This window comes from Leucoraja erinacea, chromosome 12 (assembly GCF_028641065.1).
Source record: "Leucoraja erinacea ecotype New England chromosome 12, Leri_hhj_1, whole genome shotgun sequence".
NCBI lineage: Eukaryota > Metazoa > Chordata > Chondrichthyes > Rajiformes > Rajidae > Leucoraja > Leucoraja erinaceus.
In genome coordinates, this window is record NC_073388.1 from 20,221,610 (window position 1) to 20,242,655 (window position 21,046).

General features: G+C 40.9%; 2 protein-coding genes across 3 annotated transcripts in view; one reads left to right on the forward strand and one right to left on the reverse strand.

Annotated features, from left to right (window-relative positions):
- Positions 1-21,046, reverse strand: part of si:dkey-171c9.3 (uncharacterized) — a 64,334-nt gene that overhangs the window by 40,649 nt on the left and 2,639 nt on the right. Inside the window, exons 2-3 of one of the 2 annotated variants that reach the window (XM_055643732.1) lie at positions 8,468-8,600; positions 2,207-2,323 (exon numbers count right to left, since the gene is read on the reverse strand). The gene's annotated coding sequence lies outside the window, so the exon portion shown is untranslated. Of the gene's footprint in view, positions 1-2,206; positions 2,324-8,467; positions 9,546-21,046 lie in introns of those variants that run through there. The other variant, XM_055643733.1, reaches the window with a different exon arrangement.
- On the forward strand, positions 815-19,647 carry ccnb3 (cyclin B3). The gene is made up of 12 exons (XM_055643734.1): positions 815-1,098; positions 2,243-2,337; positions 3,876-3,959; positions 4,094-4,215; positions 8,238-8,352; positions 9,561-9,659; positions 11,124-11,216; positions 13,072-13,209; positions 14,606-14,761; positions 15,852-16,001; positions 16,610-16,740; positions 18,179-19,647. Exons 2-12 carry the CDS (start codon positions 2,266-2,268, stop codon positions 18,255-18,257), a joined length of 1,239 nt encoding a protein of 412 aa, XP_055499709.1. The 5' UTR covers positions 815-1,098; positions 2,243-2,265; the 3' UTR covers positions 18,258-19,647.

Here is a 21,046-nt window from a genome sequence, read left to right on the forward strand (position 1 = left end):
TATGTGAGGATGTCTTTGGGATGTTGTAATAAATGATTCTCTAAATACCTCTGACCAGTTACATAAGGTTCGAACCAAATCAAATAAGCTAACTGGAGGGAGGGAGGATGCACCAGAATAGAATTGCATTAAAAACCAGGATATCTATCTTTCCACAGAGCAGGATTAAGAATTATTGAGGTACTTGTTGTCTCAAACAAGGAACTTTATCCTAACAAGGAACTTCTAACAAGGGCCCCTGCATCTGTACACTGTGGACGTATTGATTGTAATCATGTATATGCTTTTCGCTGACTGAATAGCACATAACAAAAAACTTTTCACTGTACCTCGGTACACGTGACAATAATAAACTAAATTAGTGAACGCAATTGTTGCAGTTTTAAGTAATATCATTTGGCACTTCATCCAGTTTTCTTTTTACTTGGGGGACCTGTTCATCCTTCCCAGCTGTTAATCTGCAGTTCCCACCATTCGCTATTGTTGCCTAGATTTCCCTTTAAATAGGTGTCACCCTGGCCCCGCCCCTTTGGCCTGGCGGGTTCTATTCGAATAGGCCCCTCCCTTAGCAACTGCGGGTTAGCAACGCATCCTGACGGCGCGCTGATTGGTCAGTGCCTCGGCGCTCGCAGCCAATGGCGGAGGGGGACGCGATGATTGGTCAACGCCTCGGCATTCGCAGCCAATGGCGGAGGAGGGCGTGTTGATTGGTCAGAGTCTCGGCGCCGGCAGCCAATGAAAGAGGGGCGAAGTCTTCGGCAGATGGCGTAGGGAGGACGCGCTGATTGGCGAACGCCTCGGCCAATGGTGGAGGAGCATCGCGCAAGCCGCACTTTTCAAAAATCAATCTGCTGCGGGGCCGCGTCCGGATGTGAGAGGTTTGAGTCCGCTATAGGATCTTTGGTTTGAGTGCAGTGGCCAGCGGACTAGACCAGTCCGGACATTCGGGCTCAAGAGCCGACACCCTCACCGCCCTGTGCTCCCCTTCACCCCGAGCACGGACCGCCCGAGAACAGTGCTCGCCCCACCTTCCCCTACAGTCTGAACATTGAACCCCTGCTTTAAAGCGTTCCTCCGTCGTTCCCTGAAGCTTGCCAGGTTCGTAAATTGTTTAAATTCCTCTCGATTTTATTGCATTAGTAAACATGCATTTACTTGTAAGATGTGGAGTGAGCTCAGCTGCCAGCAGTGTGTGTGCGATATTGGGACGTTAAATCACAATGAGTGCAGGGGGCGTACTGGAAGAGCTGCAACATTAACGTTTTGTGCAGAGATACGAGATATTTGGTTTTGTGTCTTGTGCTGCGGCACGTAGCCTTTTTTTTTTAAAGAGCCCACCCCTGCTCTCCTTTACGCTATTGAGACCTAGATTGCCTTCAGTGGTTAACTCGGAGGACTGGGAAAATACCATAATTGCGGTCTCCGCAAAATCCTTCACATTCTTTGGAATATCGGCGAGCCGATGCAAGTATCTTGATTCTTGGTCCTCCAAAATATTCCAAATCTCTCAGGTCAACCAATATCCGCTGCATTAAGATCTTGGTTAAAGGCCATGTTAATTACTTGCCTGACATCAAATTCCCAAAATAGACATTCTCTTATTTGACATGGACATGGGAAGACACCAAGGATGTGTTCTAAACCTCCTTGAAAAGGAGTCCTGATTCTGATTCCTGCAATCTCTGGTCCATTGCTAATTTGCAGTTGCTAAGGGAAAATGAGTATGTGGAATGTGCTGAGAACTTTGAGGAAGGTCCTCTGGACTATCTAGAGATCACCTCAACATGTCCTTACCTGCCCCAATGGGAACAGTCTGCCACTGCAGCCACGTTAGAACCCATAAAGCCAGAGTGAAAGCAAGTAATTCTTAGTCCCTGGGACTGCCTAAGAAGACGTAGAGCAAATGCACAGTCATTGATTTCCAATATTCTCTAGATTCTGGAATTGGATTGGACTGTAGATAATGTGACCACTAGTGAGAAATGGAGGGATAGAAAAAATGAGGAATTACTGGCCTGATGCCAGTAATTGGGAAATGCTGGTCTGAAGTCAAGAACTAAGTAGCCTTGGAAAGAGTCATAGAGTCAACATAAATATTGAAACAAAAATTGTGTTTGATTATTGACTGGAGTTCTTTGGCATGATGTTGCTCTTGCGTTCTTAATGGCACACTGGATCTCTTGCTCTAGTTAATCCAAGTTGTTACCTGCTCTTCTTTCTCTCTTCACCCTTCCTTTCATAGGGGCAATTCAGGTTGTCGAAGCAATGCCTCTAGTTTCAAAGACAAAGAGCCTTCAACATGAAAAATTTGGAAAGGAGCCATCTATAATAGAAAAGGTAAGATGAATAATATAGTGAAAATACCCTTACATTTAATATAGTGAACATACAAATCAACTCAAGAGTGTTTAATTGTCATATGTATGGAATGGAGCAATGAAATTCTTGCTTGCTGTAGCTTTACAAGTTCATCAATGCAACAAAACAACACATACTAGGTTATCAGACCAGAAGAGAGTAAGCTAAAATACATGTGCAACCTATAAAAAGTCCATTGCTGAGATAGAGTTGTGGTTGGTACTATTCATAGAAACATAGAAAATAAGTGCAGGAGTAGGCCATTCAGCCCTTCGAGCCTGCACCGCCATTCAATATGATCATGGCTGATCATCCAACAGTATCCTGTACCTGCCTTCTCTCCATACCCCATGATCCCTTTAGCCACAAGGGCCACATCTAACTCCCTCTTAAATATAGCCAATGAACTGGCCTCAACTACCTTCTGTGGCAGAGAATTCCACAGATTCACCACTCTCTGTGTGAAAAATGTTTTCCTCATCTTGGTCCTAAAAGATTTCCCCCTTATCCTTAAACTGTGACCCCTTGTTCTGGACTTCCCCAACATTGGGAACAATCTTCCTGCAGCTTGCCTATCCAACCTATTAAGGATTTTGTAAGTTTCTATATGATAAACGAGAGAGAAGGAAAAGAAAAGAAAGAAGAAAGAAAATAACGGACCCCTGAGTTGACAATTAGTTTAGAGTGGATGATGGTTTTGAGTACTGAGCTGTGGTCGCTGAGTCTGTTGTGTATGTTCTTGTTGTACAAGTGATCCAGTTCTGAGTGGAGGGCCAGTGACATCACATGTCTAACTTCAGATAGCCCTTGCTTTCCCTCTCTATTCCCCCTCACCCTTCCCAGTTCTCCCACTAGTCTTACTGTCTCCGACTACATTCTATCTTTGGTCCCCACCCCCCTCCCCTGACAATAGTCTGAAGAAGGGCCTCGAGCCGTAATGTCACCCATTCCTTCTCTCCAGAGATGCTGCCTGTCCTGCTGAGTTACTCAAGCATTTTGTGTCTACCTTCGATTTAAACCAGCATCTGCAGTTCTTTCCTACACATCACATCCCTTGTTGATTTGTTGTGACGGTAGGTAAGCTGAATTGGCTCCTGGTCTTTGCTAACGCAGAAGTTGATGCGTCTCATGTCTTCTTGGGCACTGATATTATGGATGTCATTTCAACGACTAGTAACAAGAAACTGCTGATGCCAGTTCACCAAAGAAAGACACAAAATGCTGGAGTAACTCAGTGGGTCAGGAGGCATCTCTGGAGAACATGGGTGGGTGGCATTTCAGGTTTGGATCCTTCGGAAGGATTCCTTGTTACTACATTTTGACTGCTGCCACTGCAAAATCAGTCTGAGGAACCTGAGGATAGCCATGGACAGGATTAATAACCATGCAAATTGAATACCTTGGCAGTAATAAGCACATGGACATCTTGACATTTCTGTTGCATAATTCATGTGGAATATTTTAATAATCATAGCTAATGTTTTGAAATGCATAATTATGGCTTTGTTCTTCTTTAGGATGGTGATCTTCAAATCAAAAGGTCCCCCTCATCACCCCAAGGTGGTCCTAAAAAAAGATCTGCATTTGAAGACCTCACAAATGTATGTTTGCAACCATGTTCTTCTGTTACAAAATAAATGAGTGGCATCCTTTCTTTAACACAAAAAAAAGCTTCTAGAAATTTGAAAAACTGAAAGTTGTTTAAACCTGATCTTTTTCTTTGCACCCCTCATAGGCTAAGCAAAGCCAAGCACAAATCCTGATTACAAAGAGAAAAGGTGGGAAGGTGGTGAGTAAGAAAACTCAAAAGGGTTGCAGTGGACAAGAAGCACTGCAAAACATTGAGAATCAAAGAAGGTGAGTATCCTTCTCCTGTGTATTTGTGTTCATGTGTGTCTGCTTGCAATTGCACTGTATATCATGATGAAAGCTCTTTAAAAATTCTCAATGATTTGTTTTATAACTGTAGTTGGTTGCTGCAATAACGGGAATATTTTTATTTATTTTAGTTTTGTTATTGTCATGTGTACTGAGGTGCAGTGAAAAGCTTTTTTGTGTGCTATCCAGTCAGCTAAAGGACTGTACATGATTACAATCAAGCGGTCCACGGTGTAGACACGGTATATAACATTTAGGTAAAGTCCGATTAAAGACAGTTTGAAGGTCTCCAGTTGGGTAGATGGTAGGTCCAGACTGCTCTCTAGTTGGTGAAAGGATGGTTTGGTGGCCTGATAACGGGTAGGAAGAAATTGTCCCTGAATCTGGAGGTATGCGTTTTCAAACTTCTGTACCTCTTGCCAGAGGGGAGAAGAAACGGTGTTACTAGTCCTTGATTATGCTGGACCTTGCCAATGCAGCATGAAGGGTAGATGGACTCAATGGAAGGGTGGTTGGTTTGCGTGATGGACTGGGCTGCATCCACAAGTCTCAGCAATTTCTTGCGGTCTTGGATGGAGCTGTGGTTATGTTTCCTCCAAGTGGTTTGACTGGGGGAATTATTTTCCCATTTTGCAGTATGTTGTTTTAATGTTGGCATGCTTCACCACAGTTGTTTGGGATCTTGCTGTCTCAACCTGAATGCTTCAATTGCACAGTGATGCACTCTAATGTGTAAGAAGGAACTGCAGATGCTGGTTTAAACTGAAGATGGACACAAAAAGCTGGAGACGGGCAGCATCTCTGGAGAGAATGAATTGGTGACGTTTCGGGTCGAGAACCTCCTTAAGCGCTCTAATGTGTTCAAATCAATAGGCTTCTGATCTAAAAGTGTTATTTCACAGAGTATATCTTTGTTATTTCTCTAGGTTTAAGTAAATGTGTAAGTATTTTGCTGCCTCTGCAGTTTTGCCTTAATGTTCCTAGGTTCTTTGAAAACTGCACTAAAAATGAATTGAGTAACTGAACTGAGGCAGTTCTTGCAAACACACATAACTCTCCAAATTTGGTAAGCATCCATTTTGATAGTTCATTGTGCCCCAACATACCTATAACCCATCTGGGGCAGAGGTGACCTGTACAAGAGGGGTGGGTTGCATTTAACTGGAGTGGAACCAATATCCTGGTGGGCAAGTTTGCTAGTGCTGCTCGGAAAGGTTTCAACTAGAATGGAAGGTGGACGGGATCCAATGCAGTAGCAAGGCAGGTGGAGGCTACATGGGTGGAGCTGACAAATATCTCCATCTATTCCCCACATAGTTTCATACATATCTATAAGATTATCCTACTGCCTCCTGCCCTCCAAGGAATGTTGTTATAGCCTGCTCAACCTCACTCTCTAGCCCAGGACCTTGAGACCAGGCAACATTCTGGTAAATCTTCTTTGCACCTATTCCAGCTTAATAGCATCTTTCACATAGCAAGATGACCAAAACTGAACACAATACCCCCGGCCAATGTCTTGTACAGCTGTAACATAACATTCCAGCTTCTGTACTAATTTCTCGGACTGATGGAGGGCAATGTGCCAAAAGCCTTTTTCACCACCTGTGATGCCACTTTCTGGGAACTATATACTCCTAGATTCTGATCCTGAGAATACAGGGTGACTTGGACAGGTTGGGGGAGTGGGCACAGGTTTACAAGGTTACAAGGAGCAGCTGGGCTTGTACACTCTGGAGTTTAGAAGGATGAGAGGGATTCTCATTGAAACATATAAGATTGAAGGGTTTGGACACGCTAGAGGCAGGAAACGTGTCCCGATGTTGGAGTCCAGATCCAAGGGCCACAGTTTAGAATGCTGACATTTAGAACGGAGACGAGGAAACACTTTTTCTCACAGAGAGTGGTGAGTCTGTGCAATTCTCTGCCTCAGAGGGCGGTGGAGGCAGGTTCTCTGGATGCTTTCAAGAGAGCTAGATGGGGCTCTTAAAAATAACGGAGTCAGGGGATATGGGGAGAAGGCAGGAACGGGGTACTAATTGGGGATGATCAGCCATGATCACATTGAATGGCGGTGCTGGCTCGAAGGGCCGAAAGGCCTACTCAAGATACAAGATAGATTTATTCTTCACATGTGCCAGATGGCACAGTGAAATGAAATTCCCATACAGCCATACAATAAAAATAAGGGACACAACACACTATAGGGTTTGACATAAAACATCCCCACACAGCAGAATCAAAGTTTCCCACTGTGTGGGAAGTCACCAAAGTCCTGCACCTATTGTCTATTCTCTTCCACAATACTCACCAGGGAAACGTTGGACAGGCTAGAACTTTATTCCATTCATTGTCAGACCTTATAAGGAAATATCAGCAATTCTATCTTGGAACCATGAGCATTTCTCTAGGTAATTACCTCTCAGATTCAGATTCCTGTGAAAATGTAAAACTTGAGAACTTGCTGCTCTGATATTGGATTCTTCCAATGGCAGTGTCAATCAGTCCATTGAACCTGTCCCAAATGGACTTCATACAGGTTCTGCAAGGAAAGTGAGTGTTTTCTTGTTTAGTTTAGTTTAGCGATAGAGTGCGGAAACCAACAAGCGTTGGTTGCCTGCACACTAACGGCATCCTACACACACTAGCGGTGATTTACATTTTGCCGATTTGCCTACATCTTTGGAGTGTGGGAGACCAAAGATCTCTGAGAAAATCCACGCAGGTCACAGGGAGAACATACAAACAGCACCTGTAGTCAGGATTGAACCCGGGTCTCTGGCGCTGTAAGTACGTAACTCTACTGCTACGCCACCGTGCCACCCTTATTTCATGGATTTTAGTTAAATATTTGGGTCCCTGGTGATTGTAAATGTTTTGGATTTTAAATTAAGCTCCTGACATTAGATTCCATTCCAAGTTTGACAAGCTGCTCTGGAGGTGAGGTGGGTGGTGTGGGGAATTTTGCCCAGTTCCTTATGATGAGATCTTGCTGCCACTCAGGGCCTCTTGCTCTCAATCCAACCCCCCTCCTTAGGCTGACAACAGATTGCTGGAAGGCAAGTTCCTACGTGCCACTTTTGTTAGCAAGTGAGTCTGGATTGGTTGCTGCTGACATCAAGTTTGGGTCCATTGCTAAATCGCCTCCTATAATTTGTCTCTAAACAATAATTGAGATACAATAATTACAAATTACCTTTTGTTAAATACATATCCCAATAAAATTGGATTACTCTATCTTTTTTTCTCTCAATCTGAATGTACAATGTATTGAGAATGTATACTGTACTCTACCCATTGCATAAAAATATCCACTATAATTCTATTCGCCTTTATTTGCAAATGCTAATACACTTTGTGTCCGAGGATTGCTTTCTAAAATTGTTATTATTTTGTTGAGTAACTCCTAAACTTTGGCTCTCCTGGGTTTTATTCTGACCTCTGTGGAGTTTTCACCTTCTCCCTATGACCACATGAAACCACATGGGTTTACTCTGGGTGCTTTAGTTTAGTTTAGAGATACAGTGAGGAAACGGTCTTTGCAGCAACCAACTACAGTTATAAAATGTTCCCAATGTTGGGCGAGTCCAGAATCAGGTGCCACAGTCTTAGAATAAAGGGGAGGTAATTTAAGGTGAGGTGAGAAACTTTTTCACCCAGAGAGTTGTGAATTTATGGAATTCCCTGCCACAGAGGGCAGTGGAGGCCAAATCACTGGATGGATTTAAGAGAGTTACATAGAGCTCTAGGGGCCAGTGGAGTCAAGGGATATGGGGAGAAGGCAGGCACGGGTTATTGATAGGGGACGATCAGCCATGATCACAATGAATGGCGGTGCTGGCTCGTGGGGGCGAATGGCCTCCTCCTGCACCTATTTTCTATGTTTCTGGCACTAATGTTGTTGTGAGGAATCTTCCTTGTCAGATGTCACAGGCTCTATAATTAATGGCAAAGCCATGATGATGCTAAATACATCTTCCATTTCCCCTTTCTCCTTTTAGCACAGGGACCAAAGCTCCTCAGGAGCGTCTTCAAAACGCAATAGAGAAATCGCCCAAGACACCAGAAGTACCTGAGGAAAAATCGGATGCTGTTGCTAAATCAGCAGAAGTACAGGTAATCATGATGCGCGATTTTCTAGAGAATCTGTCAGCAGAAGCCACTGCCACATTACAAATTATTGGCTCCAATAAATTTAAGTGAAGTGATGGGCCATGTGGAATTCACTCACCAACAATTCTGCACCAGAAACATCTCAAACAGGCTCGGTAAAAAGGACAGTGCTGGAGTAACTCAGCGAGTCGGGCAGCATCTCTGGAGGACAATGGACCAGGTGACGTTTAGAGTCGGCACCCTTCTTCAGCCTGAATAGTAAAAGAGCAATGTTTGTGATGTGTGGCACATGTTCTACACATTAAATTTTTTTTCAAACTGTCATTGTGTGCTTTTGTTCAACATTAGATTACTTTTAAGTATGCTCTTCAGGCCCCAGAACAAAGTAAGTTGCGTTGTTGATAAAGAGTAAAAAAAAAAAAACCCCCAATGATTTAATCCTGAAGTTATTGATTTGGCCTGAACGCTATGAATAAATTCTGTATCTTACACACCATTGCTGGGTAGCATTTAAGCTTCTGGCATTCCCTCATTTGGGAGTTAACTGAATTAATTTTAAACATTTTTATTAATGATATCTAGATATCATTGAAGCATAGGTCCAGTTTCTTACCTTGGAAATTCTCGTAATCAAACTGAAGAACCAAATACCTTTTAATGCCAAAGATCAACAATATTGAGACATTTTAAAAACTCTTTAGGATGTTCTCTCATTCTGCAATTCTGACTGGCCACTAGCTTACTGAGCTTTCACATCTGCTAACAATTCCTTATGAATTTTTAGGATCAACGTCTTTTGTTCTCGGAAAGTAGTAGCACAAGTAGATAAATAAGCCACATAGTATATTTGCCTTCATCATTTGGGGCATTGAGTATAAAAGTTAGGAACTCACGATGCAACTTTATAAAATATGAGATTTATTAAAATAAAAACACAAGCAGTCAGCTGAAATGTTAGAACAAAGCATTGTCACAATAGGGTTACTCTTTATTGTAATCTAACATGATAGCCCATGTCTGAAGTTTATTGGAGTTGACAAACACATTCAGTACCCATTGAGTTAGCAGACAGTTCATAATAATTTGTAACATAACCAATGCCTGGGTTTAATGGATATTGTTACTTTTGATGGTTAATTTTGGGGAACAACTAGTGTTATGTTCTTGCCGAGTTCATGAGTGCTATCTGCTAATCTGGATTTATTTTGCAGCCTACTCCCTATGAAGACGTTGATGAGGAGAACCTGAATGATCCATTCCTAAATTCAATCTATGCAAAAGATATATTTGATTACATGAAAGAGCGGGAGGTAGGTTGTCTGCTAATATTTAGAACTTGCTGTTCCAAAAACTATTATTTTAGATTTTGTAGCAAGAATGTTAGGTTCCTGATTATACATGTAATGTTTATTTTATTGTCACGTGTACCGACGTACAGGGAAAAAAATTTGTTGCTTGCTTACCAATCATCTGAAAGACAAAACATGATTATAATCGAGCCATCCATAGTGTACAATTACATGATAAAGCTCGGTGCTCTTATTTTATCATTGAACAATAATTTTGATTTTGGAAATATGACAAAAGCACCCACAAATAGCCTCTACTCAAAAGCCCCTCAAGGGTTTAGCTACTTTTTGTTTTAACATTTGGATTTTTTTTTTAAATAAACACAATCCTGGTAAATAACTGGATTACAATATGGCTGCTGGTACTGTAGATTATGAGAGCAATCTAATCTCCTGCTTGTGACTTGCTGCGAACATGGAACATTTGTCGTACTAGATTAAATATAAGAAGTTAAACTGATGGTTGCTGGTTTAAAAAAAATATGCTGTCAACTTATTTTTGGGATGAATAAATGGATTTGTTTGAGTTTGTGACCACAACATGGTTTGTTTGTTAGATGGTGCAAATGCTCCTATGCATGGCACTTCTGCAATCCAAGCTGGTACTGTGAAGTGCTAGCCAGGATTGAGGTTTGCTGGGGTGAAAGAAATAATACATTCTGTTATCATCTATCAGTCAGGCAGTAGGAAATGACCATAAGGGAAGCGGGAATATGTTTTTCTTTTTGGATCCTTATCTGAGTTTATGTCAAAGTCTAGATTAGTTGGCAAAGTGGGCCAAGGTATGGCAATTGGATTTTAACTGACAAGTGTGAGGTGTTGCCCTGTGTCATGTCAAACCCACAGGGCAAGACTTGCACAGTCAGAGCTCTGGAGAGTGACGCACCACAGAGAACTGAGAGTACAGGTGAGTGGTTCCCTGAATGTGGCTGTTCAGATGGGTATTGTGGTGAAGAAGGCATTTGGCACAAAAAGCCAAAATGCTGGAATAACTCAGCTGGTCAGGCAGCATCTCTGGTGTACATGAAGAGGTGGCGTTTTGGGTTGGGACTCTTCAGTCTGCCACACTTGCTTCATTGAGAAGAATATTGGGTATAAAAGTTGAGGCATCGTTATGCTGCTGTGCAAGTTGTTGGTGAGACCACACTTGCAGTTCCGATCGCTCAGCTATAGGATGAATGGATGCAAAGGACATTAACCAGGATGCAACGTGGGCTTCAGTTGGGGGGAGAGGTTGAATAGGCAGGAGCTTTTTTTTTTATAGTGTAGTAGGCCGAGGGGTGATCTTATTGAAGTGTGCAAGAAATTTATGGACTGGTGCTAGGTTCACTTTTATTTACATCTTGTAAGAATTTGGTTGTGTGTGTTTAAAATGAATCATTGCTGTGATCCATTTCATGACAATACGATTTTTGTGCCTGGCAGATGAAATTTGTGCTGAAAGGCTACATGGAAAAGCAGCTTGACCTGAATATTGAGATGAGAGCCATTTTGGTGGACTGGATGGTTGAAGTACAGGTTGGTATAGCACACTTTTGGACTAAGATTCCAGTGCCAAGCTGATGAGATGCTGCTGTCTTTCAAATAAAGTGGAGGCTCCAATTGTGCTCTCGGGTATTTTTAAAACATCCAATGATAACTCCTCCTCACAGTGTTCTCCAGTGTCCTGTCCAATATTTATCTCTCAATCCACACATGGACTGCCAAGAAAAACACATCAGACCACAGCAGTTGTGGGCTCTTTTATATACATTTGACTGTAATTAGGTCACATTACTGATAAATGCAGCTTTAAAGTACTTGGGACATCTGGGAATCATGAAAGATGCCACTGCAAAACAAATCTCTATTCATTCACAAATTTGTATTGTGTAATCGGAGAGGTACAGGACCTCCCACGGTTATGAATGTCTGGTTTGTGTACAGCTCATAGATACGAGTACACATTTTGATGCCCGGTGGGATGGATTTGCCGGCTGTTGGGGTTGCAGCCATAGTCTGCTGTACGTGACTTGGTTCATGGCAATATTTGAATGGCTGAGTTAAACATCCTGTTTTTTACCATGTGTAGCCCTTGAACGGGCTACATTATTATTTAAATGTATTGCTGGGCAGCTGAATTTATGACTTGCGAACTGTTTGGGTCACGAACAGTTGGGGTGCCCTGCTTATGACATTCAATACACTTTACCCTGATGCACCATTGCTATTTAGGTAATTTGTTGCCCCTGGGCTGATCCTTGGGCGTCATCCCCGTTTCCGATTTCTTTATATCCAATAACCCTGTCTTCCACTGCCTCAACAATCATATAAATTAATAAATCCCCTGACATTTAACTTTAATTTACTAGTATGGAACTTTGTTAAATGCCTTTTTAGTAGTCCAAAGAAGCAATACCAATTGACATTCTTTGTTAAATTGGTTTTCTTGACATGACCTGTATGTATGTATGTATACACAGATTGGCTCACTCTGATCTCATCCATATATTGTCATAAACAGTCAAACAATATAAAAACAGACCCTTTAGCCCAACTTGCCCATGCTGACCAACATGCCCCATCAACATTAGTCGCACCTACCTACATTTGGCCCATATGCCTCTAAATCTATCATATCCATGTACCTGCCTAAATGTATCTTATACGTGTGATAGTAACTACCTCTGGCAGATGGGTCCATTCACCTATCACTCTTTGTGATTTAAAAAAATAAAAGTTGGCCCACAGTTCACAGTATAAAAATAAAAGTTGGCCCACTATTACAATCTTTCCCCCTCATCTTAAATCTCTGCCCTCTGTTTCTCCATTCCCCTACTCTGGGTTAAAGATCCTGTGCATTTACCCAATCTATTCCCCTCATTATCTTGTATGCCTCTGTGAGAGCACCTGTCATCCACCTGTGCTCCATGCCTAGCCATGTCAGGCCCACAAGTCCTGGCAACATCTTGTAAATCTTTTCAGCACCCTTTCCAGCTGAACAAGATCTTTCCTGTAACAGGGTGACCAAAACTGAACACAGTACTTTGAATATGGCTTGACTGATTACTTGTACAACTATAGCATGACCTCCCTAGTTCTACACCTATGGATTCCAAGAGGTTTTGAACCATGTTAGACCAACAGACCTCTTTTGCTGGTTTCTCTGACACAAGTACTTGCAATTTTATTTAGATCTGAACAAACAATTCAGTTGCTGTGGTAACTTGGTATTGTGGTCGGTTCCTTTCTTAAAATAGTACATCTGACGGTCATCTTAAGAGGTTCATTACTATCGCATACCAGGCTATGCTGTGGCAAACTGTATAATTTTGCATTGTGTTGATTACCTCCCAAAATAATTCATTGATGTGAAGCCCTTCTTTCTGTTTAGGAAAATTTTGAGTTGAATCATGAGACTCTGTACCTGGCAGTGAAGCTGGTGGATCATTTTTTGGCCAAGGCTGTGTGTATGAGGGAAACATTGCAGCTGCTTGGTTCTACAGCAATCCTTATTGCTGCGAAGTTCGACGTAAGCATACTTCATCATTTTCGTACAGATTTTGTTCTTCCTGATCCTTTTCCCTATCCTGCATAGAGCTTGGGAGAAAATGCTAATTCTTAAGAAACTGGTAGCAGGGCACCACTTCATGATATGGAAATGTGTAACAAATCTAGCTTTTCTGAAGATGTACCAAGCAGCATCGATAATGGGGATCAGTCAATGTGGTGTATTTGGATTTTCAGTTCACTTTCAAGCTCGTCAAAGACTGTGTATTGGTGTGGTTTCAGAATTGGTTAACTGAAAGAAAACTAGGAATAGCTAATTTTGTTTGGATTGGGAGACTGTGACTGCATAGTGTAGGGACCAATGCTCAGGGTGCCACTGTTCACAACTTGGGATAGAGTATATGCAAAAATATTGTTCACCAGGTGATTCCCAGGATGGGGGTGGAAGTGTTGTCCATTGAAGAGTGATGAAGCATTCTTGGCCCATACTCTAGAGTTTGCAGTACAAATGTAACACTGGCAATTGCAGATACTGGAATCTTGAACCAGAATAAGGTGCTGGAGCAACTCTGCAGGGTCAGGCAGCATTTGTAGAGGGAATGGACGATGAGCAGTTGGCATGAGGCTTTCCTTGATTAAAGCTATTATTTTCTAAGATGACAATAGTCAAATAATAATACAATTTTAATTTATTTAGATTTTCAAAAGGCCTTTGACTGAGAACACAATGATAGATATGCTTGGACTCTTAGGAGATTGGGGAGTGGCTAAACCAAAGTAGCTGAATGGCATTTTAGGAAAAAAATCAATACATTTAGTTGAGGATTCATGGAAACACATTTACCTAAATAGTGGTAGGAAATTATCACCACAGGGAGAGATTGAAGTAAATAAGGTAGGTGTGTTAAGGGGAGCCTGGACAAGCTCAAGGAATGAGGGATTTGGGGGGGGGGGGGGGGTTACGCTGATAGATTAGGATGAAGACTGAAGGAGGCTTGGTGAAACATTAGCTACTGCCTTCCCTCTCTCTCCATCCCCCTCCCCCCCCTTCCCAATTCTCTGACTAGTCTGACTGTCCTCATTTACACTTTATCTGTTTGCTTTGTTGTTACCATCCCCTAGCTAACAATGATCTATTCTACATTTCCCTTGGTCTCCATCTCCTTTGATTCATTTTCACGCCTTAACTTTCCTTATCTCTGTATCTCCCTGATTGAGTCTGAAGAAGGGTCTCGACCGGAAACATCACCCAGACCATCTATCCAGAGACACTGCCTGCCCCGCTGAGTTACTCCAGTATTTTGCCTATCTTTGGTTTAAACAAGCATCTGCATTTCCTTCCTACAACGTTAGCTACTGTGAACTGGTTGGCCTGAATGGTCTGTTACTGTGCTCTTTAAATGGTGTAATTCTTTTAGGAGCGGTGCCCTCCCTGCATGGATGACTTTCTATACATTTGTGATGATGCATACCAAAGAGAAGAGCTACTTGCAATGGAAGTGAACATTCTCCGAACTCTAAAGTTTGACATCAATGTTCCGGTGGCCTATCGATTCTTGAGGAGATATGCAAAGGTTGATTGCTTCATATCAATGAGAATGTTATTTGACCCTAAATACAATATTATTGTTTACTTATCCCCTTCTCGAGGAACTGGCTGCTTCTGGGATGTAATTGTGCAGTTACCGTGTCAAAACTATTCTTTCTATTCCCATGGTTGGGGAGCTGAGATGTAATTATTCTGAGAAGAATGACAGACGTGAAGAGTAGAGAGTCAAAGTAGGACTCGTAGATTGAGTTCCAACTGGCACCTTGGTTGATGAAGACCATTCCTGAGAATACTATATATCCCTGAGGAACTCGACTGGTCACAAAATATATTATACAAAATAAATATATATAGTCTGAAAATACTATTGTGATCATTGGAGTTCCTTGGGTATATGTGGTCTTTATAAATACAAACTTGGGCATAAATGTAGATGGTTTACTTATAAAGATTTAAACAGATTTAAGAAGGATATTGGGAGCAACCATATCACACATGAGGTAGCCCAAATCTGCAATGAGCTGCCAGAGGAAGCTAAAGAAGCATTTACAATTGTGGTAGACACACCATGCTGGAGTAACTCAGCAGGACAGGCATCATCTCTGGAGAGAAGGAATGGGTGATGTTTCGGGTTGAGACCCTTCTTCAGACTGGAGGAAGGTCTCGACCTGAAATGTCCCCTATTCCTTCTCTCCAGGGATGCTGCCTGTGTTACTGCAGCATTATGTGTCTCTTTTGGTTTAAACCAGCATCTGCAGTTCCTTCCCACGCATTTACAATTGTGACTACTAAAAGACATTTGCACAGTTACATGGATAGGGAGGGTTTTGAAGGCAACGGGACAAATGGAACTAGATCAGTATGCCAACTTAGTCAGCATGAAAAGGTGGGTCAAAGAGCCTGTTTCCAGATCTATTTGGTCTGAACATCTCTGACTTTGACACAAAGCAAATGTATGCAGCACCATTTGGGCAAATGGGCTTCCTTCCAAACCCTTTTTTTTGTTTGTTTTTGAATTGTCAAAGAATCTGCACAACTGTTTGTACTTAGTTTGTTGTACTTTGTAAGATTAATTTGTATATACCATCTCACAATCTGAATATTGATGTTTGCAGTGTGCCAGAGCCAACCTTGAGACACTGACTCTTGCCCGCTACATCTGTGAGTTAACTCTGCAGGAATATGAGTTTATTTGGGAAAGTGCTTCCAAACTGGCCTCATCCTGCCTTCTATTGGCCCTCAAGATGAAAGATCTTGGAGGATGGGTAAGTGGTGGTTATCGTTTATTATTAGTTGCAGTGTAACTTTCTGTTTCTCAACATCTTTTTTTGTTGTCATCTTTGACCAAATACATAGATCTCTTCTGTGCTTCTGTTGATTAGTGGCTCATGTTATGAGTCATGCTTTTGTAGTTGCGCCCACTAGCTTATTAGCGTCGCTGTCTACTGCACTCCGCAGTCTGAAGTGAACTCTCAAGTGAGAGCTTGTAGTTTATTCTAAATAAAGAGTGTATAACCTGACATGGTGTGAGGTCGCTATTATTACAAGGACTCCAAACCAACAGCTTCCAAGTCTCTTGATGGTCTGACGTTGGAGAGTTTGCTAGATTACATTTCCCACTTTCATTTTTTCCCTTCCCTTTCAGGAAGTGCAGTTGGCTTCTACCTTGTATTTTCCTATAATTAGTACTGTTGAAATAAACAGATTCAACACCAGGGATGTGCTATGATTCCGATGTACTACACCACCGTGTATCTGACTTGCCTGTTAGTTTTGATGTATGACTTTGAGGACAGGATAAGCTAATAAATTCACAAAATCTGCTGCAGTTTTAAAAAAACCTGTGAATTTGGAAAATGCGGCTTTGTTTCAGACTCCAACATTACAACATTACACCGGATACCAGTTCACTGATCTGCACTCGCTGATGAGGAGACTGAACCTTTTACTTTACAGTAAGCCCAATGAAAAGCTGAAGGCTGTGCGGTACAAGTATGCTCACAAGTAAGTGGTGGACATTATGCATCTCACCTGGTGATAGTCCAAGATCAAGGCATTGGTAACTCTTTCAATTAATAAAAGGTTATTATGATTTATTGCTTTATAGCTCCGGAATGAAGCCAATAAACTCACTGGGTCAATTAGATTGTGGATAATTGGTATCTTTTGGGACATTATCCAGAACCAGACTATTGACCTAGCATGCAACACAGCCTTTGTGCATGAGTGGTTCAGATCTGCACTGCCCTTTGCATGATAAAAGCTTCTCAAACTCTAGTCTGCATGGCTGTGTTCTGATAAAGGCTGTACCTCTTTATTTTAAACCATATAACCATATAACAATTACAGCACGGAAACAGGCCATCTCGACCCTTCTAGTCCGTGCCGAACACATAATCTCCCCTAGTCCCATATACCTGCGCTCAGACCATAACCCTCCATCCCCTTCCCATCCATATAACTATCCAATTTATTTTTAAATGATAAAAACGAACCTGCCTCCACCACCTTCACTGGAAGCTCATTCCACACAGCTACCACTCTCTGAGTAAAGACCTTAATTAAATTATATCTCCATCTGCTCTTATCCCCTCCTTCCCCCATATTCTCATGATGTTGCATTGCGCCTTCTTTAAAACTAATATCCTTTTTGAGATTGAATGTCCAATACCCTACGCCACATGGAGCCGATAGTGACTATTGTGAAATATACCTTCCATATTTTGACCTTGTACAAGTACAAAGTGAATTTACAGAAAACGGCTTTAATGTTGAACAGGTCAGGAGGACACATTATTGGCAACAATGCTGAATACAAGATTCAACTGTCAGTATCAATGTGTCACTGGTCATTTTGCATTTTATGTCCACCCATTGCCCTTTTGTGAATTTGGGCATCCAAATCTTAATCCTAATTTTCTCATCTTTTTTGATATTCCATTTTGTCTGTATTGGTGGCTACAAGAAATTGTAGATGCTAGTTTACAAAAAAGACAGTGCTGGAATAACTGAGCAGGTCACACAGTATCTCTAGAGAGGATGGGTAGGTGGCATTTTAGGTTTGGGCATGAAGAAGGGTCCCAATCTGAAAACTCAGTTATCCATGTTCTCTGAAGATGCTGTATGACCCGCTGAGTTACTCTAGCACTGTCTTTTTTTTTTGTTTTTGATGGTGATACCAATAAAGAATAGGTAATTGGAAGATGGCATCTGAGTCCTTTGCATTGTTACTAAAATCTGACAAAGAAAAAAATGAATACCAGTTCACAAGACCTGCCTGACTTGTGGCCCTAGCTTAAGAACTATGTTGTGAGAGTAAGTGGGGCACTGAATTGTAACTTGTTCAGGCATTTCTGAGTCTTTGTAAGATCTGTATTATTTTCCTATAAATGCATTGTCCTTGAGTGTTTTTAATTGCATTTTGATTTTTTTTTAAAATTAGGGTTTTCTTTGAAGTGGCAAAAATTCCACCCTTGGATGTTCTGAAGCTTGAAGAACAACTGAAATTGAACACCATCTAAATCGGAGATCCTGGCTATTGGGGGAAATGGTGTTGTATTTCATTGCACTTGTGTGGCTGGGTTTGCTGTGTATGTAGGTGTAAATACTTGCAGCATTTGCTTAATATTTCTTCACAATGATATCTCTGCTAAGCAGAAATAATTGTAGATAATTATTCTTATGGTAACTCAAATACAGCAAACATTGAAATACAGTATCTGAATTCTTAAATTAAGAGTAGAAAATCAGCCATTGTAAATTGTAGTAGGGTGGGGGGGGGGGGAAGCTGGGGTTGTAAACATTTTATAATCTTAAATGTGAAATATACCATAAAAAGCAACTGTATTTTTACCACAAGATCGGAAGCAATAATTAATGACCACAAAATTGATTCCCTTAATCTTGTATAACTAAATATTTTTGGAGGTAAAATAATTATTCCTAAACTTGCAGACTAAAAGAGCATATTGTTATTGAAAAAAAATATTGTTTTGTCAAAATAGGCTATTGGGGAACTTTGCTTATTTTAATAGTCTTTCCCAGAAATCTGTACTTAAAAAGTATATAACATTATGTAGGAAAACTGCATTGAAAGAAAAAAAATCCATTCTCGTAGGCAAACCTGATTCTTTTTGTTTTGCTTCCTCCATTGATTCTTGTTTATTTGGTAAAAATCCCAACTTGCAAAAGCAGCTGAATTTTGTTTTCTCAATTGGCAACAAAGTGCTGAAGATTGGGGCAAACTAATATGAACCCATTTTAATTGCTTCAGATTTTACCCAATCCTCCCCTTTGTTGTTATCTCTGTTGTTGTGAAAGTGACTTACCACAGATTTAATACATCTCAGTTGTTCCACTATCCTGTCGAACAGATCCCGGAGCTTGTGTAATTGTGTAATTTTGCCAATTGCATATGCCTTTTTATTTAAGATACACCTGATATATGCTAAATGTCATGACTTTTGTTAAGAGGGGAAAGAAGATATTGGTTTGCTACTTTGTGGGGGGGGGGGTTACTATAATTGCTAATTCTAGTTTTTTTATCTTAATTATAAACAATGGCCTGATGTTTTAGAAACTACTGTTATTAATGTACAGGAACAATATTGATCATACAGTTTTTCAATGTTGCTGTTAATTACCATTTGTAAAAATGTTTCATTTGGTATATTTGTACTTGGAACCATTTAAATTATGCTTTGGAAGCTATTTGTCAAGTATTTAAATGTTTTTAAGAATTTTGTCATGGAAAAAATGAATATGTGTATAAATATATATATGTTTGAGTACTTTTTTGATCCACACTTTGTTCTCGCTATTTTCATATCTAAGTGAGTCTAATTTCTCTTGTAAAATAAATTAAATGTATTCTTGTGGTAAATTTTATTTGTAATAAATTTCACTTTCTAACACTCGTCTAAAAATTGGTCTTTTCTTTCTCAGAGCTGATCATTGTAGGTAGTTGTGTTATAACGCAATAGTTGTATTCCGAAGATACCTATGTTTTATAAATCGTGTTTGTAAAGATGATTGTGTCAATGGGGCAAAGGGGTGCGGTCTTCGAGTTTGAGTTTGTCATAAATACTGTTTTAATCCAAAGCAGTTTTTTTTTTTTTCTGCTTGCCAATCTACAATAACTAGTGTTTTTCCTGTTTCTATTCAAAATTGTATTATAACCAATCTGACCTGTAATGCAATTGTTCCTGTAATGCAAATGTTCCCTAATTCAACACTTGCATTATATCCAATTTGTGTCATGGAAACATGTCATAGTCCCATAACGTCGCCTATTCATGTATTTCCAGAGATGCTGCCTGACCTACTGAGTTACTCCAGCACTTCATCTTTTTTGTTTTTGCAGAACCACCTGTAATCTGAAAATGATTTAAGCAGAAGAGTTAAAGATGCTTTGCCCAGTGGATTTGGTTGTTGTATAATAGATTTTGTTGAAATGTGAGGATATCAAGTTTAAATAGCTTTCTTGTGTTGGTGGCAGGCATAAATCACCCAAAGACCTCTAATCTGGCACGGCAAATCTAAAATAGAAATCCTAGATCTCTTAACAAATTTATTTTCTGAAATCATCGTTAATTTGAAGCAGGTGCAGGATGTACTCCAAATTGAATGCTAACTTTCAGACAGACTCAAACAACATTTGTGTTGTTTGAATGCTTAATATGAATATCTAGGAATAGATAAAGTAATTGCACAGTCTTTTACCTGGAATAGGGCCGGAGGACTTAGGTTTAAGGTGTCAGGGGAGTGATGTAATAGCCTGCGACCTGCGAGCGCCTGACGATGTCATTCCACTGGCCCGAGGTCGCGCACCGGTTTCAGGTCGCTGCCGCTAGAATGCCACCTCAGCCACCGGAGCACCGAGGTACATGGATAGGAAAGGTTTAGAAGGATACTAGACTAAGTGGGACCCGTTGGGAGGTCAGGTTCCCCCAACGCAACTCGTTCCCCAATGCAATATTCCAACTAAACAGGATATTTGCGTCCCAGTTAGAGTGAAGGGCAAAGCAAGAAAACATAAGGAAACTTGCCTGATGAGGGAAATTAAGGCACAGGTCAAAAACAAGAAGGATGCATGGGACAGGTATAGGCAGCTGGGATCAAATGCATCCCTGGAGGAGTTTTGGGAACTAAGGAGTAAAATGAAAAAAGAGATCAGAAGGGCAAAAAGGGGCCAGGAGATAGCTCTGGTGGATGGCATTAAGGACAATCCTAAAAGATTTGATATACATAAGGGGGACAAGGGTAACTGGAGAGTGGGACCTCTCATGAATCAAAGCAGTCACCTCTGTGT